Source organism: Megalops cyprinoides, chromosome 24, assembly GCF_013368585.1.
Source record: "Megalops cyprinoides isolate fMegCyp1 chromosome 24, fMegCyp1.pri, whole genome shotgun sequence".
Taxonomy (NCBI): domain Eukaryota; kingdom Metazoa; phylum Chordata; class Actinopteri; order Elopiformes; family Megalopidae; genus Megalops; species Megalops cyprinoides.
Window position 1 is genome coordinate 18,361,405 of NC_050606.1, and position 21,333 is coordinate 18,382,737.

The 21,333-nt window shown below is 41.7% G+C and overlaps 1 protein-coding gene across 1 annotated transcript in view; it reads left to right on the forward strand.

Annotated features, from left to right (window-relative positions):
- The window catches only part of LOC118771582 (collagen alpha-1(XV) chain-like), a 40,311-nt gene that overhangs the window by 12,539 nt on the left and 6,439 nt on the right, over positions 1-21,333 (forward strand). Inside the window, exons 7-27 of the mRNA XM_036519588.1 lie at positions 756-944; positions 1,732-1,758; positions 1,949-2,002; positions 2,975-3,052; positions 4,132-4,194; positions 4,542-4,700; positions 5,534-5,590; positions 8,515-8,640; positions 8,775-8,834; positions 9,724-9,759; positions 9,863-9,904; positions 10,548-10,610; positions 11,038-11,073; positions 11,162-11,245; positions 12,187-12,252; positions 13,874-13,936; positions 14,992-15,075; positions 15,158-15,193; positions 15,590-15,643; positions 16,541-16,597; positions 17,703-17,771. Of these exons, the coding sequence (XP_036375481.1) occupies positions 756-944; positions 1,732-1,758; positions 1,949-2,002; positions 2,975-3,052; positions 4,132-4,194; positions 4,542-4,700; positions 5,534-5,590; positions 8,515-8,640; positions 8,775-8,834; positions 9,724-9,759; positions 9,863-9,904; positions 10,548-10,610; positions 11,038-11,073; positions 11,162-11,245; positions 12,187-12,252; positions 13,874-13,936; positions 14,992-15,075; positions 15,158-15,193; positions 15,590-15,643; positions 16,541-16,597; positions 17,703-17,771 (1,503 nt within the window). The remainder of the gene's footprint in view (positions 1-755; positions 945-1,731; positions 1,759-1,948; positions 2,003-2,974; positions 3,053-4,131; positions 4,195-4,541; positions 4,701-5,533; positions 5,591-8,514; positions 8,641-8,774; positions 8,835-9,723; positions 9,760-9,862; positions 9,905-10,547; positions 10,611-11,037; positions 11,074-11,161; positions 11,246-12,186; positions 12,253-13,873; positions 13,937-14,991; positions 15,076-15,157; positions 15,194-15,589; positions 15,644-16,540; positions 16,598-17,702; positions 17,772-21,333) is intronic.

The window sequence follows — 21,333 nt, forward strand, 5'->3', positions numbered from 1 at the left end:
ATTATGATGAGCTATTACATTATCTAGTGCTTATTACATTATTGCCAAGGCTCATTTGCAGATATCCAGCAAGTCATTAGCTTTACTGTTCGCTACATAATTCTGCACAAATAATGAAATCAGTTTGCTCACATTGTTCATGTTTGTAAATCACATAAAGGACTGTAGCCTGCTAGACATGGCTGTAATGCTGGTGAAGGTGTTGCCTGTACTCCGATGGCATCAACTGAAATTCCCTAGTATTTATAACACGTGACAGTGACAGATTTATGCAAACGTAATTGCAAATATACATTGTAATTGCAAAAAAAGGCCTCCATGAAGTATATGCAATAGGTCCAGGCTGCTCATTTGTATTTAGATCAGAGGTACTTAAGTTAAATTATCAGACCCTAGTGGATGCAGTAGGCTGCCTTGGCTATAGAGGCCCTTTGCAGATTTTTATTTTCGGGAGTCTGGGCCATGTGGATATTGCAAGTCAGACAAAAGTAAAAGGCTAGACAGCTTCAAAGTTCTGTTCTTTCTCAGCATGTTGGTTTGGATAAGATAATTATTCATGCACCCCTGAATACAGGGAAGTTTGCATTGTTTGTGTAAAATAAGTACAGGTATCTATATATAGGGTCTGATTATGTTTGAAAGCAAAAGCTATCTGAAGATCCAAACATCCCTTCTGATGTAAAAAAGAGTTCTTTTCTGTGCAGCGTTTCATTGTATTATAACGCGTGTGTCTCTGTGCGTGTGTGCACATTTAGGCATCTTCTCACTTTGGACAGAAAGGGGAGAGAGGGGATCCAGGGCTCCCTGGTCCTCCAGGCCCTCGTGGTCCCCCTGGCTCCTCTGGAGATGAGCATGTAGGCATGGGTGAGCCTGGCCCCAGAGGCCCCCAGGGGCCGACAGGGCCCCCTGGATCTCCAGGAAACCCGGGGAGAGATGGCCAGCCGGTGAGTGATCTTCTCACAGTAAATTCCTCTCCAAAACTTTCTGCTGCGAATGGCACACTCCCTTCTTTTCAGCATGTCTGGCATTTTGAGGTTGATATTTACAGGAACCTCTACTTTTGGATGCATTTATGCAGCCCTGGAGAAATGAGCATTTTTCTCATTCATTTAGTTAGCGGCGTGCTAAAAGTAAGGACTCCACTAAGTGCTGAAAATACAGCAATCAAGACACCCCCTGAAGCAGTAGTCCAAACATGCTCTTAATCTTCTTATGCATAAATCTGTCTCAGCACAAGGAAGAACTATTTTAATACCTTGTGATTAAAAAAGAGGTGCTTCTTTTGAATCTGTAATAAGTTAATCTTATTCATTTGCTCTCTCCTATCAGCCCATCTCTACTGCTGGTTTTTTGGTAATAAATCATTGCTTGTGAAATATTGAGCGTTATTTGTCATGCGAAATAGTGAACAGTAAACAGTGAAGCTTTTTCAATGAGGCACCTCACAATTATCAGTCAGTTCTTCTGGTAATTGATACTCCGTTTTCTCTGAGCCAGAAAAAAAAACCTTTAATACCGTTATAAAGTGGTTATAAACTTTAAGTGCTGTTTATTCATGCCTTCATGTTAACATGGAACTAAGGGGTATAAACACATAGTTTACTGTGAAACAATCATGTAACATTCACATCTAATTAGAGCTTGCTTTCATGTTAATTCCCTAAACTATCAACTGAGGGGTGCTTTTGGATTGAGTCAAGAACGAGTAAAAATATCTTCTTTATCCTGCAGGGAATCCGGGGTGAAGATGGTGATCCAGTAAGTGTTGCTTTTTTGAAATGCAATGATACGAAATAACATCCGAAGTATTCATACACATTTATATGCAAGGGGTGGGGTTTTTTGTTAAAGAAGCTGTTGCTATAGTGTACCGTGTCACTGATATCACTGTTCATGCTGGCTGTGTGCTGGATGCCTGAGTCTGATCTGTGCCTTTATTTCTTCATAGGGACCGCCTGGGTTTCCAGGACTGGCGGGAGAATCAGGAGCAAAGGGAGAAAAGGTTCACATACAGCATCACTTCAAAGGCCGGGGTCATGTGACCAGGCTGAGCTCAGGGAGCAGACTCCATGACCATGTGTTTTCAGTCACTTACTCGTATGAACCAATTAAAGGACTTCTCTCTCTCATTCTGGAGTTCATGAAGCCTCACTTTCTGATATGTAGTATTCAAGGCTGAGTCAGAATGAAAACTATAAACCACGACAACTATAAGCCTTGACGATAACAATCTATCGTGTGTTAAGAGTAATATCAGGGAATGCGTTATCCTTTGGATTGCTCTGATTGGTTAGATTTGTTTCGCTTTTGGAGCACTGAATTGTAAAATCACTCTAATAGGAGCCCAATTATTGTGATGTTGTGACCACCGCCTTTTTATTTTGTCAAGTTTGTCAGATTATTTAAAATATCATTATAGTTTTGTCATCCTTAGTGGTTACAGTGTGACCAGGCTATAGCAGTATAGTGTTTGTGTTTGTATGTGTTCATGTATGCATGTGCGTGTGCATGTGTACCTGTGCGTGAGCGTCTGTACGTGCCTGTGTGTGTATGCGTATGCCCATGTCAAAATATGACAGGAAAAAATCCTGGTTCATTTAATACAAGGCAAAACTCTTCTGTTCAGCATCTAGTCATTTTTATTCAAATGACCAGAAGAAACAAATGCTGTAGCTACAGAATTACCTTCAGGAGAGGCAAACAAGCCTCTGTCCTTCAGAAAAAGAGAGAAGAGCTGTTATGATTGTGAGCAATGCAGGCATGTGATGTAGTGGTTAAGTAACTGGACTTTTAACCTGAGGCAGTATGTTTGAATTCTTGACGCAGTGCGAAGTCTGAATAGGTGAATATCCAGCAGTGAAAGATACTATTTTGACCATAACCCACATAGTAGTTTATTGCCCAAAATAAAATGTCTGCTGAGAAATGATAAATATGATGAGGTATCTATAGTAACTGGCCGCTCTTCCCACAGGGTGACCCTGGGGTTGGTCTCCCCGGCCCTCCGGGACCCCCTGGACCACCTGGCCCGGGTGGCTCGGCCAGGTTTCGGGTATGTATTTCTCTGCTGTGTGCCATACACTCTCTTTCCAAGAGCACAGAGGGACCCTGCTCTGAACACTCAAGCTGTTCGCTGAGTCATACCACTCAGACTGGAAACCGGCCATGTCATTAGCCAGCAGTGACTGGGTCCCGCTGCAGTGGAGCGCATTGGCTTCATTCCCCTGGTGATAGGGGTGGCTAGGTCAGCCAGGTTTACCGTGTCACACCGCTGTCAGCACCCTGCAGCTTGTGGAGTGTGGGAGAGCTGCCTGCATGATGTTAGCAGAGTAGCACTCATTCTCTGTGCAATCAGACCTCTGCAGCTAATCCAGAGTGCAGCTGCACAGCTTGTCTACAATCTCCCGTTTGTACTTGTACTCCTCTCCTCACCTCGCTTCACTGGCTTCCTGTCATCGCTCGCATCAAGTTCAAAGCCTTGGTGCTGGCATACAGGACAGTGAATGGGACAGCCCCCTCATACTTACAACCGCTCTTCAAACCCTATCTTCCATCAACATCGCTATTCTCTGCAACTACAGGGCAGCTGACAGTCCCGACCCGACTGGGTTTCTCTTTCCAGACACGATCCCTGTCTGTATTGGTCCCTCATTGGTAGAATGAACTCCCCATGGAGGTTAGGACAGCGGAATCACTGGCCATCTTCCAACGTAGACTGAAAACCCACCTGTTCAGACTGCATCTCGGTCCCACTTCAATCCCCGCCCCCTAACACCTGCTACCTCTAGTATTTTATTTTATGTATAGTATTGTGATGTGTTTTGATTCTGTGTTCTAGGGACTGTTGTATTGTAGTATACTTGGCTTCTGTCAGATTGCACAAGTATTGCACAACCTGCTTGAATAGTGTTGTGCTCATACTCACTGGTCTGGGAGTGTTGTTAGCTTGGTCTGACACTGTTGCTTGTTTAATTTTGAATGGATACACTTATGTTCTACTGTGCTGGAAGTCACTCTGGATAAGAGCGTCTGCTAAATGCATATAATGTAATGTAATGTAATGCAATGAGTTTCCACTTCACTGTAGTGGTCTGCTAAAAAGTGTAACAAAAGCCGTGTTGTTTGTTTTAGGGGGGTGTGGGCGCTTACGGCTCAGGGTTTGACGACTTTGACAGCGACGCTGAGCTCATCCGTGTGAGTCACGCCCTGTTACTGTAACGGCTGAATATCACGCCTTCATCTGCTAGTGGCCACTACGTGGAGCTTTTTCATATCTGTTATAGTACTCACTGTTGACACTGGGCATGTAATATACTGTGTGTTCATTTAAAATCAGATCAGATATAATCAGTTATTCTTAGCTTCATTACTGACTGATTTATTTGTGCCATTGATTAAGTTATTTAGTCATGTGTTTTGCTCTTGTTAATTTTGTGTGTTACGGAAGTATTAGGTTACCAAAAATTATATACAAAAGCTCACCACAGAGCTATTGTTTTTTGTCATGCTGGTTTTGTAACAAACAAACTCTGCTTCTGTAGGGTCCCCCTGGTCCTCCAGGCCCCCCAGGAGAGCCCGGTCCTCCTGGTCCAAGTGGGCCATTTGGGCCCCCAGACAGTCTGCTCCCGGGCCCCCCGGGCCCACCTGGCATCCCAGGGAGGGATGGGAAGGATGGCTTCATAGGTAGACCTGGGCTGCCGGTGTGTATTCCTGACCCCTGATCATTGTTCATTACGTCATTGGCAGTGTTTTACAGGGAGATAGTCATTCAGTCGACAGTGCAGAGGACAGGCTGCATTACTCTAGAGAATTGTGAGCATGAAAACTTATCTTTAAACAACTAATTCGTTCTAAGAGTAACAGCTGAAATTCCCTATTAAAAATATTGTTGATAAACAAAGCAATTAAAAGTATATCATAGTCTGGTGATGATTGTAACATGAAATCAAGTCACTGTAGTAGATAGTAAATAGCAGTAAAGAGTGGAGTAAATAGAGGAAGTGAGGTCACTGTAGAAACACATCTCTATGACATGGAGAAAGTGGCGGGAAGCGATATCACCAGAGAATTACTTGTGTATGACATTTGAGAAGGTGAGAGGAAGTGATGTCACTATATATTTGTATGCCAGGGAGAGTTGACAGGAAGTGAGGTCATTATAGGAGCACATGTGTGTGACATGGAGAAAGTGACAGAAAGTGATGTCACTGTAGAAGCGTATACGAAATATGTATGACATGAACAAAGTATGAAGAAGTGAAGTAGATGGGAATACTGTCCTATAGGAGCTCCACCATAAGCCCTGTTAAACTGTGCAAGCCTGGGCTGTTCAGCTCTGGCTCTGGCTGACCACAGTGTCTGCAGGCTGATTCTGCAGATGGATAAGCATTATTGTCCAGTTAGATTTAGTCAGGTGAGTGAATGAAGCAATGCCTGCTGCACTGTGGGCCTATGGGCCTGAAGCTAAGAGCTGTAGACAGAATGTCTGACTGCTCTGACTGTGTTTGACCCACTTCACCGGCCTTTGTTACAGGTGTTTGAGGAGTGGTTTAGTGGTTCTGGTTCTGAATCTGGGTTTGCGTCTGGAGAGGTATTGCCGTGGTTCATTCGGGTGTTTGAACCAGCGGGCTTAAAAGGCAGTATTTTCTCTCCAACCCTCTCGTCACCACCACCAAGCTCCCATGTTTCGTTCTTAATCTGTGGCAGACACTCAAATCTTCCAGCGCTACTAATGCAACATGGCTTGTGTGTGTGTGTGTGTGTGTGTGTGTGTGTGTGTGTGGGAGCATGTGTGTTTTTGTGTCTGAGAATATATTGTGCATGTGTGTGTGGGAGCATGTTTGTTTAAATGTGTGTGTGTGTGTGTGTGTTTTCATGTGTATGTATGTGCCCTGCAAAGGAAACAGAGCAAAAACATGTTTCACTCTGAGCTCTGCTCTGCATGTACTCCCCAGCTGCACACACAGTTTTGACATCTTCTCAAAGTCAGGTCAGGTCCCAGCTGCAGAGAGAGAGCTTTCGGATCTCTTTCCCTTGTATTGCATCATGGCACTTTCTGTCTAGATAAAATAGCTAATATGATTAGCTAGCGAGATGTCAGCAGACAGTGCTCTTCAGCATATACCTTAAAACCTAAAAACTACTGGTTATGGTTAGATGGTTACACACCTGTGTTATTACGGTCTCTGACCTCATATCTCACATATTTCATATTTATCAGGCAGTCATCTGTTTACCCAGCTCTCTCACAATACATGATTTCATACAGCCTGACTTGAGCTGCATGCTTTCTTTTTGTGAAACATGGTTAATGAGTTGGAGAAAATCTGCCTTTTACTGAAAGACAATTGGAAGCTGATACTAACTGCCTTTATCTACCTCATCGTTAGTCTAAAGCTTCCCCTCAGTGCTTTTTCTTTTAAAATGTGAAAGCGACACACATATGCTTGCTTGCAAACCTTACTCTTTTGTTTATTCTCTGTGTTAAAATGTGTGATAATGGAAGAAATAAGGAAGATGTGTTAATGGTTCCACAGTGGTATCTTTAAAGGTGTTTAATATTAATGTAAATAGTAATAAGCTCCCAATCAGACAGTTGTAAATGGTTAGTATTTGCTGAATAACAGCATTATTATATCTACTGATCAAGTAAACACATCTTTCTTGTGTACTCACTGAGCAGACAGACATTACAGTTCAGCCTATTCTGTATTAATACCAACCAAACTATGTTGAAGTGTAAATTAAGGTGCAAAAGCTGAAAGTGACAGGTAAAACAAATGAACAGCATAGGCCTTAACACTTTGTTTCCCATTATGGTACCATGTAGCTACTGTTCATTGTACTTCAAGCAACATGTACTCACCACCGGGCAGGTGGCTGAGAATTCAGACGTTCTCTCAAAGCAGCCCAGTATACCCACTCTTAGCCAAAATTTCCACCAAGTGCTTAAAATAACCCCATTTATAGTTTTAAATGCAGAAATCCTATTGCTTTCTGATTTAATTTTAATTCTGTTTCCAAGGTAGACCCATTTAATTTTATAACCTTGTGCTCAAGGGTGACTAAACAAGATGGCAGCATACAGTTGATCACATTCTAGACACATATTGGACTCATTCAAGGAAATAACTGCATTATATAATTTATATACTATTATCTTATTGATAAATGTAATAAAGAGTACTAACTACTACAGAAATGTGATAGCGTTGAACTTTAAATTCCTGTAGAATAAGATGGAAGGAATGTATTTATCATCAGATTTCAAAGTATATTTAATACATGTCTAAATTTATCAGTTATATGTACATTTTAGAATATAAATGGGAACATGAATGTAATTTTGGAATATATTCCACAACATTTGCATAACATTGCATATTTGAGGATGTAGCTATTCGAGATCTGCTATATTGACATCTGCTACATTTTCACATATCGCTAAAACTGTATTTGATGTAATTTGGATAATGAGAATAATAATTATTATGTTAGCATATAGTTGTTTTATTAAGGGATGACAGTGATTTGTAAGCATGTTCTTGTTTGTGGCTGGCGCAGGGTTCTGCTGGTCGGGATGGTGGTATTGGACCTCGGGGACCAAAAGGAGATATGGTAAGATGGGTGTGGGTTCTGTGGGGTGGGAAATATGTCATGGGAGCAAAACAAAAGGTTTTTCTCATTCTGTGCTCTATAATACACTACAGAACACACTGATGTGCATTGCCTGGTTCAAATGTTGTTCTGAGAATTTATTCATTTTAATCTTTAATTTCTCTTAAAATAGGGTGACCCAGGCCCAATGGGACCACCTGGACCAAAGGTATTTTTTTCTCTGAACATGTGGCTAGAACACATTGCAAATGAGGGCTCACAATTTCCCCTGTCCTTACTACCCTGAGTCAGCTACCTGTGTCCGTCAGAGTGCATTCTAAGGTTCTTGCTTTCTCGTCTGTAAAGCATGGTTAACCATAAGGAGTGCAGAAGCAATATTTTTGCTTTTACACCCCAAAGCTGTGCAGCACTCTACCACAATATGTTAGAGAGTCATCAGCGGACAAATTTAAAATACAGCTGAGAATGTATTTGTTTGGGATGGTTTGTAACTGGTACATTTATTTTTTTATGGATTTATAATAATTTTCCTGTATTTCTCTCTTTTTTAAGCATAGCTTTTATCTTTCTCGTAATTGATTTATCCCCTTTTATGACTGTTATGTTTTTACTCATTTCATTTTTCTTTTGTAAATGTGAAGCACTTGGCAAACCACTGTATGAAAGATTCTATATAAATAACATCATCATTATTACTAATACAGTGTTGACTCCAAAACAGGATGCAAGTCTGCAGCCGCAGGTCCTGCACCAAACAGAGTCAACTTGATTTGTCTTGCATCATTTCAAGTCTGGTTAAATCTCTGTTGTTAGTATAGATTTCCTTATGCGGTTAGTATCTGTTGTTCTTATAGATTTCTTTAAGCATTGACTCCTTTCTCTGTTGTCCTCTCACAGGGTGCCCCAGGCAGTCCGGGACCCATAGGACCAATGGGGCGTATCGGGCAAAGAGGGATCCCTGGCCCCCAGGGGCCTCCAGGTCCTCCTGGGCCCCCAGGAAGGGGTTTCAGCATTGACATGGAGGTACGATTTTGTTTCCTATTGTTCCAGTGTTAGTGTGTTCTGACACACTATGTGCTCCGTTCATTGACTCTTTTTTAAGGTACTGTGCTGTGTTTACCCTGTGGTAAGGTGCTGTGCTGTGTTGATTCTTGCAGGACATGGAGGGGTCTGGGAGACAGGTCATATTTGGAGCAGGGGGATCAATAGGACCCCCGGTGAGAGAAAAGTGTCCACTGTGTCTGAGAAGACATGTCCAACAGCTACCTCAAATCTAACACCTGCCCAACACTTGTCTAACACTTTTATAACACTTGCCTAACACTTGTCAAACACCTGTCTAACACTTGTCTAAGATCAGTCTAACACCTGCCTAACACTTGTCGAACACTCATCTAACACTTGTATAACACCTGCCTACCATCTGCCAAACACCAGTCAAATATCAGTATAACACCTACCTAACATTTTTCTAACACCTGTGTAACACTTGTCTTACACCTGTCTAAAACCTGTCTGCATGTCACAGGCCTTAACAGGCCAGCAATGGTAACCTCCAGTGGGGAGTCATGGCACAGTCTGCTGAGAAATACTAGTCTGTCAGATAAATTTAAACAAAACAAAGCCTTCCAAAAGGCTAAACGTAAAGCAGCAACCAAGATTAACACTTAAGGAGCGATGGGTCTTCTTCCGAGAAACTCTGAAAACTCTGGAAACTTCCCAGCTATCCAATGCTTCTGTTAATGTTTTTTTATCCTTAATATAATTTGAGAGGCAGAAGGCGAATGGTGTCAATTCCATGAACAGGATTGCATAAAGGAAGAAATGCATAAATTAAAGTAAAACAGTTTTCCTTGTAGCTGATTTCCTTGAGGACAGCTGTTTGTGACCCAACAGAGAAGCCCAATAAGGACTTGTTTAAGAGTCATTCACAGCCCTTAGGAATACCTTGCCTGGGAATACCTAATAACCTTGGACCCCCACAAGAGAGACTCCCAAGTTTCTGACAGACTGGTGGAGATTAGCAGTGCTACTGGGAGCAGAGCATCCCTGAGTCTCTGATCTCAGCACTGACCCCTCTCAAATGCCTTTTGTTTTCTTTTGCAGGGTCCTCCAGGCCCTCCTGGCCCCCCAGGACCGAAGGTAGGTAAGCTGACCTCCAGGCAGTGGAGGGGTATTGTTGGTATGGTAAATCCATTTGCAAGAATGGCTGAGTCACTGTACTGAAGTCAGCATGTCTCTGCAGGGCCGAGATGGGGTAGACGGGACGCCTGGCGGTGCTCTGAAGGTTTGTCTCCTGCTCCCTGTCTCCCTCTTTCTCCCTTTTGCTCTGTCAGTCTTTCTCTCTCTCTCTCTCTCTCTCTCTCACACACACACACTCCCTCTCTCATGTTTGCTCCAGTTCCAATCTTGTTAAGATGAATGACAATGTGATTCTCATTACCCGAATAATTCCTCTCAATTCCCCCTAGATAATTCCTCCTCAGCAATACTGAATAAATACCCAGGGTAGTGCATAATGATTTTATAACTGTAACTCTTTCCTCATTGTTGCTGAGGCTTTGGTTATCATTAATGATAATTAGAGTAAGTCATTACACCATGTTATGCAAATTTGATGGCGAGGGGACTGTAGGCATTTTTTTTGCTAACAACTGCTTGTCTGCTCTCATGCTGTATTTGAAGACATATTTTGGTTGATTTCATATAAACTGATAAAATGTCAGATGAATATAGAGATTCATAGCTAGTGAGAATATAATACATAGCATGTCAACAGCATGCTCGTTGAATAGTATCCGTTTCATTTATTATGATGAACTGTACCTATATGGTGTATGTATTCCCAGCTGTGCCCCCCTCCGACCTCTCTCCTTAAAGGCTTATCTCTCTGTGTCTTATTTCCGCTGTCTCACTGCCTTTTTCTCCAGGGAGAGCCCGGTGCTCCAGGGAGAGATGGAAATCCTGGACTGCCAGGATTACCAGGAGCTCAGGTCAGTGCGTCTCATAACACTCAATATGTAAGGTGTCACATCAGCTTAAGCTAATGCCATCAATTATGTCTAGTGAACCGTGCTCAAGTTCAGTCTGACTCAGATGTGACATGTCCTAATGTCACTCCTTAAACAGTCATTCTGTAATAGGTCACTAAACTGCTGGTTGAAAATGACTGTTATGTTTGTATTAAACATAGCAGTAATAGAAATGATAGCGCTGTAAATAATAAATGCTAGTGCTGTAAATGGGACGCTGTACATGTTTTTTGCTGTAAAAGGTAGATAATGTAGTACTGCCAAATTGAAAAGTTGCACAGATGCAAAATTGCATTTCGACGTACTGGCAGTCTCAGTATAGTGACGTGTGGTGTTGAACTGTCTGAGCTTCTCGCTGTAGTCACGCTTGCTCTTTTTTTCCCTGTAGGGGTTAAGGGGAGAGAAAGGCAGTGCTGGACCGAAGGTAACCTCCTTCAGCTCTGTCTGTTCTGGTCACTGGTCTTGTGTTGTTCCCGCTGTGTTCTCAGTGATGCTTGTGATGTGTGACGTAGGGGGAGCGCGGACTGGATGGACTCAGCATCACTGGGCCCCCAGGGCCGCCTGGACCCCCAGGCCCGATAATTAACCTGCAGGACGTAAGTAGAAGAAATGGGACACAAATAAACATTAGAGGGCAGCAGGGCCTGTTCCCTGAGAAATAACAAAAGAGTTGAGTGGAAGACGGGAGGCATGAGTGATGAACAGGAGAGATGAGTGAGGAACAGGAAGGATGAATGATGTCACTCTGCCCTTAGGGCACCTGGGAGGTTCTGTGGTAGTTGACTTCACAATAATTTTTGCCATGTATTTTGCCGGTTGCAATTAATTTGAACTGTCCTGGAAGAATATGCATTACATTATATTGTATTACATTACTGGCATTTAGCAGACGCTTTTATCCAGAGTGACTGGCATTGGTTACTGTTTTTTTTAATGTTATACATTCATACAGCTGGATATTTACTGAAATTGTGGGTTAAGTACCTTGCCCAAGAGTATAGCCTCAGTGCCCCAGCAGAGAATTGAACTGACAACCTCTCAGCTACAAGTTCTGCTCCTTAACAACTATGGTGCTCTGCAGCCCGGTTCATATATTCCTAAATTAAACCCATAGACAGTGCTCAGTCAGACATACCAAGTACACATATCTAGACAAGCCAATGAAAGGTACGTCAGTGCTTGCAATTTCCCCAAGCTTTTTTGTGTCATAAAAAGACCTTGGGACTGTTTATTGTCCATTTGTTACTGCTGTTATATCACAGTCTGCAGTAAAGCTGAAAGGTGAGGGCCTGGTGTGTGCTGAGGTTTGTGCATTTAAGCGTTCATCTAAATGATAGCTTGTTTTGAAATAAAAATGCAAATGAGTAGTATTCCACACACGCATCCATGACCATTCCTGTTGCAGTAAGATAGAGTAAGCAGACATTTTGGTACAATTGCTTTTTTAAAAGATAGCGGCTTGTGCGACATGTTTTGCCCAAACACAGGCAGCTTAGCCTGACGGTCATGGTGCAATAATGGACCTGTCGTCCCACAGCTGTACCTCAATGGCACGCAAGACCTCTTCAACTTCAGCGAGATTCAAGGCCCGTCTGGTCCTAAGGTGAGCCAGCGGTTCTCGTCTTGGGGGGTCTTGTTGGGGTATGATACATGTGCGGCTTGTGCTACCAGCATGGACGTGACAGTGTGAACTAACGCGTTGGTTTGAGTTGGAGCATGCCATTTTCAGACAGAACCATGGCCAACTTTGAAAGCAATTTATTCCCACTTGCATGTTGCTCAGCTGAAGTGCCTCATTATGCTGAACTACAGTGAGGACAGGTCCTTCTGCAGAACTGTGTTAGAACAACATTTTTAGCAGAATTGTGTATTTGGGATTGGCAATAGCAATGTTGGTCATTGAGCTGCTTACACTGACATCGATAATTACTGATTACCGATATTGATTATGATCCTGAACATTTTGATTGTTTTGTCGAAGCAGCAGGTGCATAAACAAGGATCATCCATTAATATTTACCATAAACTGATAAAATGGGTTAAAGTTATATGTCACTCTCTGATCTGTTATTATCAGAACTGATAACCTTTTGTCATTAAAAAAATATATGAGGTACAAAAAAAGCTGCAAAAAAAACATTGCAAGTCTAACGGGAAGTTGTCTGCCTTCTTTGTCAAGAGCTCACAGGCTCACAATGGGTCTGAAACAGATGCCAAGCTCACCAGTTATACCAGGTTTCATTGCACCTGGTATTACACTTTTCACTTTCTTGAGAACTTGTGTCCTTTCTCAAAGTCTCAATAACATTTACGGTAATGCAGAATACAGGATGCAAGGTAGAAGGTAGCCTGCTGTTCGTGCTGTTGAAGACATTTTGTGAGAGCTCTCCTTTCACATTCATTTCAGTTGGTCAGCCATTTTTATCATCATGCCATCAGCACACTAGGGCGTCTCCAGCAACTGCTTTAAAGACAAAGAAAAATAGAATTGTCACAGCAGTGTCAAAAGCTGCACAATGACAATTGTATTGGCTCAGCATCAGTCTATTCTGAGCTGTTATTTTGCATTTGGCTAAGGCTGTCTAGTTATAGAAAAAAAGTTTGTGTGCCATTTTACTTTCCTCTGTCTGATAATAAAACAGGATGTCAGCTGATGTCAAGAAGTCAAAACAAGACACTCAAAACAAATAGACCTCAATAATGCATTTTCTTCCATATGTCTAAAATGTAGAAATTACAACAACATTTACTTTGTGGTCTCTCTTCTGCGCTAAGAGCAGGTCTGATAATTGCTGAACTGTGCCTATGTTGGTGGATCAAGAGAGAGATATACTTGTAGTCTTCTAGTATCCTGTGTGAAAAGTTTTGAAGAGGCAATGTTGACTTGCCCTTAGCCAAACCAGCAGACCACACTGTATCTGCAGATGAAAGCTCGTCCTTGATCTTGGTACACAGTATCAGAAAATAAATCCTTATTCAGATCTATGGCCATATTTACGGCTTCTCTTTTCCCTGATGGACTCTGATGCCCTGTCATTTATGCTGATGTTCATATCAGTGCATTTGTATCCGCACGTCTGAAGTTATACATAATTGCTGCCCATTGATGCTAGGACATTCTCTCATAAGAGCGGAGGATTCCTGGAAATTTTTGCTAGTTTTTAGGTACACAACCACCAGGCCGGAACTGCACTACTTGTATGCTGATTTTCCTGTTTGCTTAGGGCCAAAAGGGATCAAGGGGTAACCTCGGACTGCCTGGTATCCAGGGGCTTCCAGGGCTGAAGGTAAGAAACAGAGAACGGGAGAGAGGAAGAGGTGTACAAAGGAAGAGCCACTAGAGTCAGTGGTGTGTAGTGCACTCAGTAAATGCTCCGGGCCCTCTCTGGGCCTACTCTGAGCTCTGAAAGTTGTTTTCTTTCTTTTGTGCGAGGTTACTTGTGAGAGGTCCAGCTATAACCCCTTTAAAACAGGCAGGCAAAAGCACTTGATATAATAAGTAACAAAAGGGTGTTTGTCCTGTTGGATTCATTACAGGTATTCAGCAGACACTCTTATCCAGAGCAACTTACATCGGTTACAGTTTTTGTGTGCTATCCATTTATACAGCTGGATATTTACTGAGGCAATTGTGGATTACGTACCTTGCCCAAGGGTACAGCAGCAGTGCCCCAGCAAGTAATTGAACCAGCAACCTTTTGATTACCTGTCCTGCTCCTTAACCACTATTCTACATTGCCACCCATTGGATTTATGTCTACTCAGACGTGTGTGCAATAATCTGAGTCATCATGTGATGGAACATGTCAGTGCCATTTTTCATACACCATTAAATGGTAGTTGAGTGGTAAAATAGAGGAGAAATATTTTGGAATAGTCCCAGAGTCCTTTAAGCCTAAAACTAATGGACAGATTGAATCAGGCTGTTTTAGCATAAGGTTGTGAGATACAGTATATCTAATGAAAGTGTGGATCTGGTCTTGACTTGTGGAACGGCCTGAATGAGACTGAGATCTAGATTTGAAGTATCCTCTAAAAAAAAATGTATATATTAAGAATATTTATTAGCATTTTTACATATTTTATATATTTAACTTATGTTTTATAGTATTTTATAGCATTTTTACATAAATTTGTAGAAAAATTGTATACATCACAATGTATTGCCACAAAATATTTGATATTGCTAATCTTGGGCTGAACAACATGTTTTTCAATATATGGTAATATATTCCATTTTTGTATAGGATAAAAATGCGACTTAACCCTCTGTAAGGGTGGGCATTGGTTGTTTTATACATGTGCTGTGCATTTTAACATGTGTGTGTGTGTCTATCTACAGGGTGAGAAAGGAGAGCCGGGAATCGCCATCGCTGCCGACAGCTCCTCACTCCTGGGAGGGCCACAGGGGCCCAAAGGAATCAAGGTCACTGTCCTCCCCTCGCTTTGGTTCAAAGGTCATGCGAATGATTTCCGGGGTGTTCACTTCCTGTTTGTGTGTTGTGCAGGGTGACCGTGGCATCCCTGGAGAAGCTGGAGCTATGGTGAGATCACGTTCTGCTTCCCCTCCAATCAGGTCCCTTAACAAACACCCTCTGTTCCTCTGGAAATGGCTTCATTTTCATTAGTTTTCATGTTGCTCATAATGTTGTTAACAGAGGTGGACACCCCAGCTTCAGAAAGTAAAAGTCCTGCCACGTATTTGTTCTAGCCATTCACTAGACAAGGTGATTTCACTAATTAGCTCCTCTCCCTGGCTGAAGAGTTGTGCTAATTAAATTCAGCTGGTGTAATGAATGGCTAGAAATATGTGGCAGGACTTTTACTTTCTGAAGCTGGGGTTTCCACCTCTGGTTGTTAAACACCTGCTGCTGAAAACATCCTCTGAGGGAGGGGAGCATGGTATATGGCTTGCTCAGGAGAGATTTTCCCTTTTACAGGGACCAATCGGGCCACCTGGACCTAAAGGAGAATTTGGCTTCCCCGGTCGCCCAGTAAGTTCTCATTTCTCATCTCGTTCCTGATCCCTAGACCAGCTGAAATGGGAGTAACTTTGACTGTCTTTGTTGATCGATGATTTGATTTTAATTAATCATCTTGGTCCGGAGTGACTTTCATCATCATCATTATTTAAGGCATGGAGCATTTAGCTGGATGCTGTAGGTAATGGAAGGAAGGGATAGTGGATAAGCATGTTGTGCTGCAGGTCAGGCTGGGGTCTCTAGAACTAAAGGACTGGAGATTTGAATCTTGAATGGAACGCTGTTGTATCATCTTGCTTTGAGATAATTTACTTCATAATAATTTCAAGGGAATGATACACCAGAACAAATTTTTTGTCATGTTTGAAGACATAACAAAAGTAGTAGTGGACTGGAGTATTCATTTTAGCAGTTGTTATTTTAATTGTACTTGGGGTGTCAGTTTCTTCAATACGTCGCTTCATCCATTAAATGAGCGGCCATTTTGTAATTTTATGTGGGTTGACGTTGTTGGATTGCTTTGTTCAAACTGGATCATTTGAATGAAAGCAGTAAACTTCCCTGGTGGCTAATGATGAAAACATGCCAAAAAAAAACTCACCATAATCTGTTGTTGTGGAAGGGAGTATTCCAAGCAACGATATTCTGTCAAATCAATCCTATATGTCATAGTGTTTCTCTTCCTCCCTACTGTATAGTGTTCATGCAGTCATTGCATGCTGATTGCAGAGCACAGATTTCCTCTTGCGAGTATTAAGGTGAACACCGGAGTGGAGGAATAGTCAGTTATAGGGGAACAGCATTTATTTTGCCTGTATTCAACTTCATGTCATTGCTCTGCTTCCAGGATGCTACACATGCGCAGCCTTTAATTTTAACCTTTTAATTATGTGATTTGCCCCACTTTAGGGTCGTCCAGGAATGCTGGGAAAGAAGGGGGAGAAAGGAGATTCTGCTAGTTCGCCAGTGAGTTTAATCTGCATATGACATATTTATTTGTAAATTCATATTTTTTTGTATATGTATTTCATACACATTTGTACAGTTCCTCTATTATCTGTGATTAGTTCCTCTGTGAACTATTAATCGTCATATTTTTAGACAGATGCATTTTATGGACAGCGTGTGAAAAGCCAGCTGTGCTTACTTGTGCACTCACAGATGAATACCCATATTATGGCGACACTGGATTCAACACTGGCCTGTGAAAACTGTGCTCTGATAAAGCAGCTTTTCTCATAATGAACTTAAACCTGTTGCCTTTGACCACAGCACACTGTTAGGAGCGTTCTCCACAAAACCAAATCTAGCTTAAAGCTGGTAAAATGTTTATGTTTATTTGTGTCTTGCTTTAGTTTTACCACCACAGTGATAATAATTTTTAACTAGCAACCACTCTTTCTGTTTACTGGCTAAAGTATACTCTTCATGGTCTTAAAAACAGGTTAAATACAATAACGTGAATCAATTTTTGCAAGCCTTAAGAAGGGTTACGGGGGTGGGCCTGTGTATGAAATTAACTTTGCTCGGCATACAGTACGTTAGCCTTGCAATGATAATGCTGATCTGTTTGTCTGTGATTTAGCTATATTGTGTTGTTTAGGGTGGAAGCTATTTCAGTGTGCGTTGTTCCTTTCCTTGATGCGACGGACAGGAGAATGTTCTCCAGCACTAATACAGTTACTGGGGTATTGGCTATAGCAGCTGTGCATGTCTCAGGTTAAACTCACTAACATTAGAGTCGGAGGGTTTAATGTACCTCACTTACTAATTAAGTGCCAGGCCATTCAACTGAAGTGTTAAAATATGCAGTTTTACCAATCACCAGGAAGGGTTTGAACAATGCTAATGCCTCTAGATTTTTTCTTTTTCAGTTTTCCATTTTAAGATACATACTGATATTAAAATAACACATTGATCACATCTATGTGCCATTCCTCTTACTAAGCATGTTCATTATTGCATACATGTAGGACCGAAATAGCCAGAGCAACCAGGATTAGACTGTCAGTTACCAGGCTAATGTAGAAGACACCTACTAATCTATGTACTAATCTACGTGTTTTAACAGGGTCTCCCTGGCCCTCCTGGCCCCCCTGGCCCTCCGGGACCTCCAGGACCTCCCATAAACATCAACGGAGTAAGTCTCCACCCCCAGGAACCTCTCCCATTTTTTCTGTCCTCACTTTTTTTTTTGTCAGTTTGTCTCTTTTTTTTCTAAAGTGGCCTCTGTTCACTGAACTGTTCTCCTCTAACTTTTAAAGACAGTCTTTCCGGTCCCTCCCAGACCACACTGCAAAACACCAGTAAGTGGCCTCTGACATTTGACAGGCGGGTGTCTGGGCATGACCTGTGGGCATGTACCCCTGACACACCTCCCTTCCCTTCCCTTCCTGTCTTGCTGCCCACTCCTTTTTGTCTGTCCTCTCATCTGTCTCCACCTCTGTGGTACACAGTTCTGCATAAAGCTGGCATAGCATTTTGTACAGCTACATGGCTATTTAGAAAACATAGAGGGCCTTATTCCTTCTACAGTTACATATTATATATTATTAATGATGAATGGAGAACTCTCAGGTGTTTTTTATGTAAAACTACACACCCTCCAGGCCTTTTTTTTAACAAAACACGTTTCTAAGCCACCAAAGTGTATGAGACCCAGACTGGAGTGATTTTTAGAATTTCAACTCGCACCAGAAACCGTGTGGAATAATCTGAGCACAGAGCCTGCTTCATGCTGATGTGGTAAAAGTGTCGGATTCGAATGTGCCTGCTGCTCGATGTGCCTTGGCAGTAAGTGTGACTCCCCCCTTTCAGCATGTTGCATGGGGGGGAGGTGGATGGGGGCTAGAGTGGGGGGAACATCGGGAGCTGGTGTTCCGTTGGACTGTGCTGCGTGGAGGAGACTAACAGCAGCAAAGCAAGGTGATCCCCAAAAACCAGTTTGGCAAAGATGTGGCTTTTTACTTATTTTTTAAGAAGGTAATATAGCAGTCATTTATTTAAAGAATTACCTGCCTCATAATCATAACAATGATAATACTGTGCCATACAGTATCTTCCTTCCCACTGGCCTCTGGTACAATTACAGACATAGTTGAGGAGGCCTATAATTATTATAAGAGAATATATATTATAATATAATATTGTAATATTAAAATAATAATAATATTATAATATTATAATGCAGAGAAAAGGCCCCTCAACCCAGCAATGCTCGTCATTTGGTCTGTATCACGTGACACACACGCTGTACTCATTTTGAATTTGAAGTTAGATCTTTTTCAAATATGGTAGATATTCTAAATGTTTTTGGAGGGCCACCTTGATGTAACATGAATTTTAATTCCATATGCCTGCTTACTGTGTGATGTGTATGTGATTTAATGTGGTTGTATATTCGTATTTGTTATAGTCTGCTTTGTGGACTGCTCTGGGTACATTGTCTCACTAACAAAGGCAGCCCCCTGTCTTGTCCATGTTGCTGCCAAATTAAATGCAATCCTGATTGCATTATACACACCATTAATAAATGGACGTGGCTGGAAGTGCTAATTTATGCATTTTAGCCTGAGGAGTTGAATGTTGTCCTCTTAATACTCCGTAGACTATAAATAATTTGTTTGCAATTTCTCTGCAGAACTTTAAATCCGTTTTTCAAAGAACTGACTTCTTTTTTTCAGACAGTAACATCTTTTGGGATCATTTTTGGATATTCTTTACACACATTTAGCCCTGCTGTTTTGACAGAATTTGTCATCACTGTGCAACAGATCTGTCTTTCTCTTAATTTGTCTTATCTAGGTGAACGCTAACAGGGAATCAAAGCAAGGTGAGTTCAAAAGCATCAGATACTCCTGTCACTGAGATTCTGTGGTATTGTCTGTTAATTCTACAGCACTAAAGTCACTTACCACAGTTCACCACAGGAAGTCTTGATTGCACTTTAAAGACATTGTTTGATGGAAAATACTGCATCATGGGAAGTGTTATCATTTGTATTGAGCAAGGATCGATCTGCATTCTGTAGATTCATTTCACTGAGTGCTTTTGTCCTCAGTAAAGGAGTATTTTAATGTTTAGTCAATGTAGAACACAGTCACTCCATTCAGCTTCCATAGAGCACAATATAATACTTGCTTTAATGTGCTAACATCTCGGAACTATGGGGAGAAGCTAAAGTGGTTGATGGGCTGAATGGAATGGGTACAGGTCTGGCTGGAAAAAGGCCAAAGACCAGTGATGGATTCTTAGAGTCTTTTCATTGAACTGAATTGTTTCATTCAGTTCAACATGATGATTTGGTTCACTGACTCGCTGATTCTTTCTGTTTCAGACCCACAAAGTCACAAACTATAGGCACTGACCAAATTATTGTACTCTGTAATGATTTTGTAGTTTTGTACAGGCTGGTGTAGTTGTTGCTCAAAACATTAGGAGATGGTCAAAAGGGGTGTCTTCTCCACCATGACCCTCTAGGACCAGAGCTGATCTGCAAGAAGAGTCTAAGAGAATGAGGCTCAGGTGTCTGTGATAAACTCAGAGCTTGATAATCTGTCCATGATTCACTTCCTCTTTCAGGAGGAAGCTGGAGAGGATGTGTGGGACCCAAAGGAGAGAAGGGAGACCCGGGAACACCAGGTACCTTAACCTGTACTGCACTTTGCATCACACTTCATTACTCCTACAGTCAGCAATGCACCAACATGTGGCAATACTTGTGTTTGCAGTGTGTTGATATGAAGAGATGTGGTTGTAGTGATTCACTCTGAATAAGTGTATTTGCTGTGGTTGTGGATTTTTTTGCTTTAGTGTGAATAGTTGCACTTGTAGTGGTTGTAGCGTTGTGTGAATAGGTGCGTTTGTACTGCTTTAGTGTGAATGTGTGTTCGAAGTGGTTGTAGTGTTGTAATGTGAATATGTGTATTTGAAGCGGTTGTAGTGTGCCGTGTGAATGGGTGTGTTTGAAGTGTTTCAAAGCGAATATGTGTGTGGTGATTTTAGATTAATACGTGAGTTTGTGGGTGCTTTTAGGGTTTAGGATTGCTGTGATGGGCTTCTAATTCAGAAAGTGACAGATAAAACATGTTTTCTTTCCACAGGCCCTGAGGGTACCGAAGAATTTGTGGTAAGTGCATGCGCAGCTTTATCCTGGAGAAATAATGTCCTGTACTGCACTGGGGAAGAATACTCAACTCAAGAATACTACTCCGTATTCATGAGGTTGTGTTTGAGTTTGCCTACCATCACTCAGTCTATGGCACTGGCACGTTCATAACAGCAGGTGGCGCTGTATGACCCTCCCCCATTAAGACTACTGCTTTCTGGATTGTTCCATGTACAAGGGGAGGAATAAGTGAAACTTATCAAAAATAATTATCTCATAGTTCTTTGCAATTGAGGAGAAAGTGCATATCTGTTTCCATTTAATTTGTCTTGCAGTACCAGAGAGCTTTTCTTTTATTGGCAGCCATGACATGTTATATCAGCCTTTCTAAAAGGCCAGTCTGTGATCAGTGAGCCAGCACTTGCAGTGAAAAGATAGTTGGCCAGGCTGTAATCTAATTTCCTTTGTTCCCAATATTCCAAATAAGAGTTTTTTTTAGTTTGCTTTATAATTTGGTTTATTCTGATTTGTGTGGGATTTTTAGCAGAGCTGGTTAATTGGCTAGGTGCATATTAGTTATCTGGTTAGAAAGCTT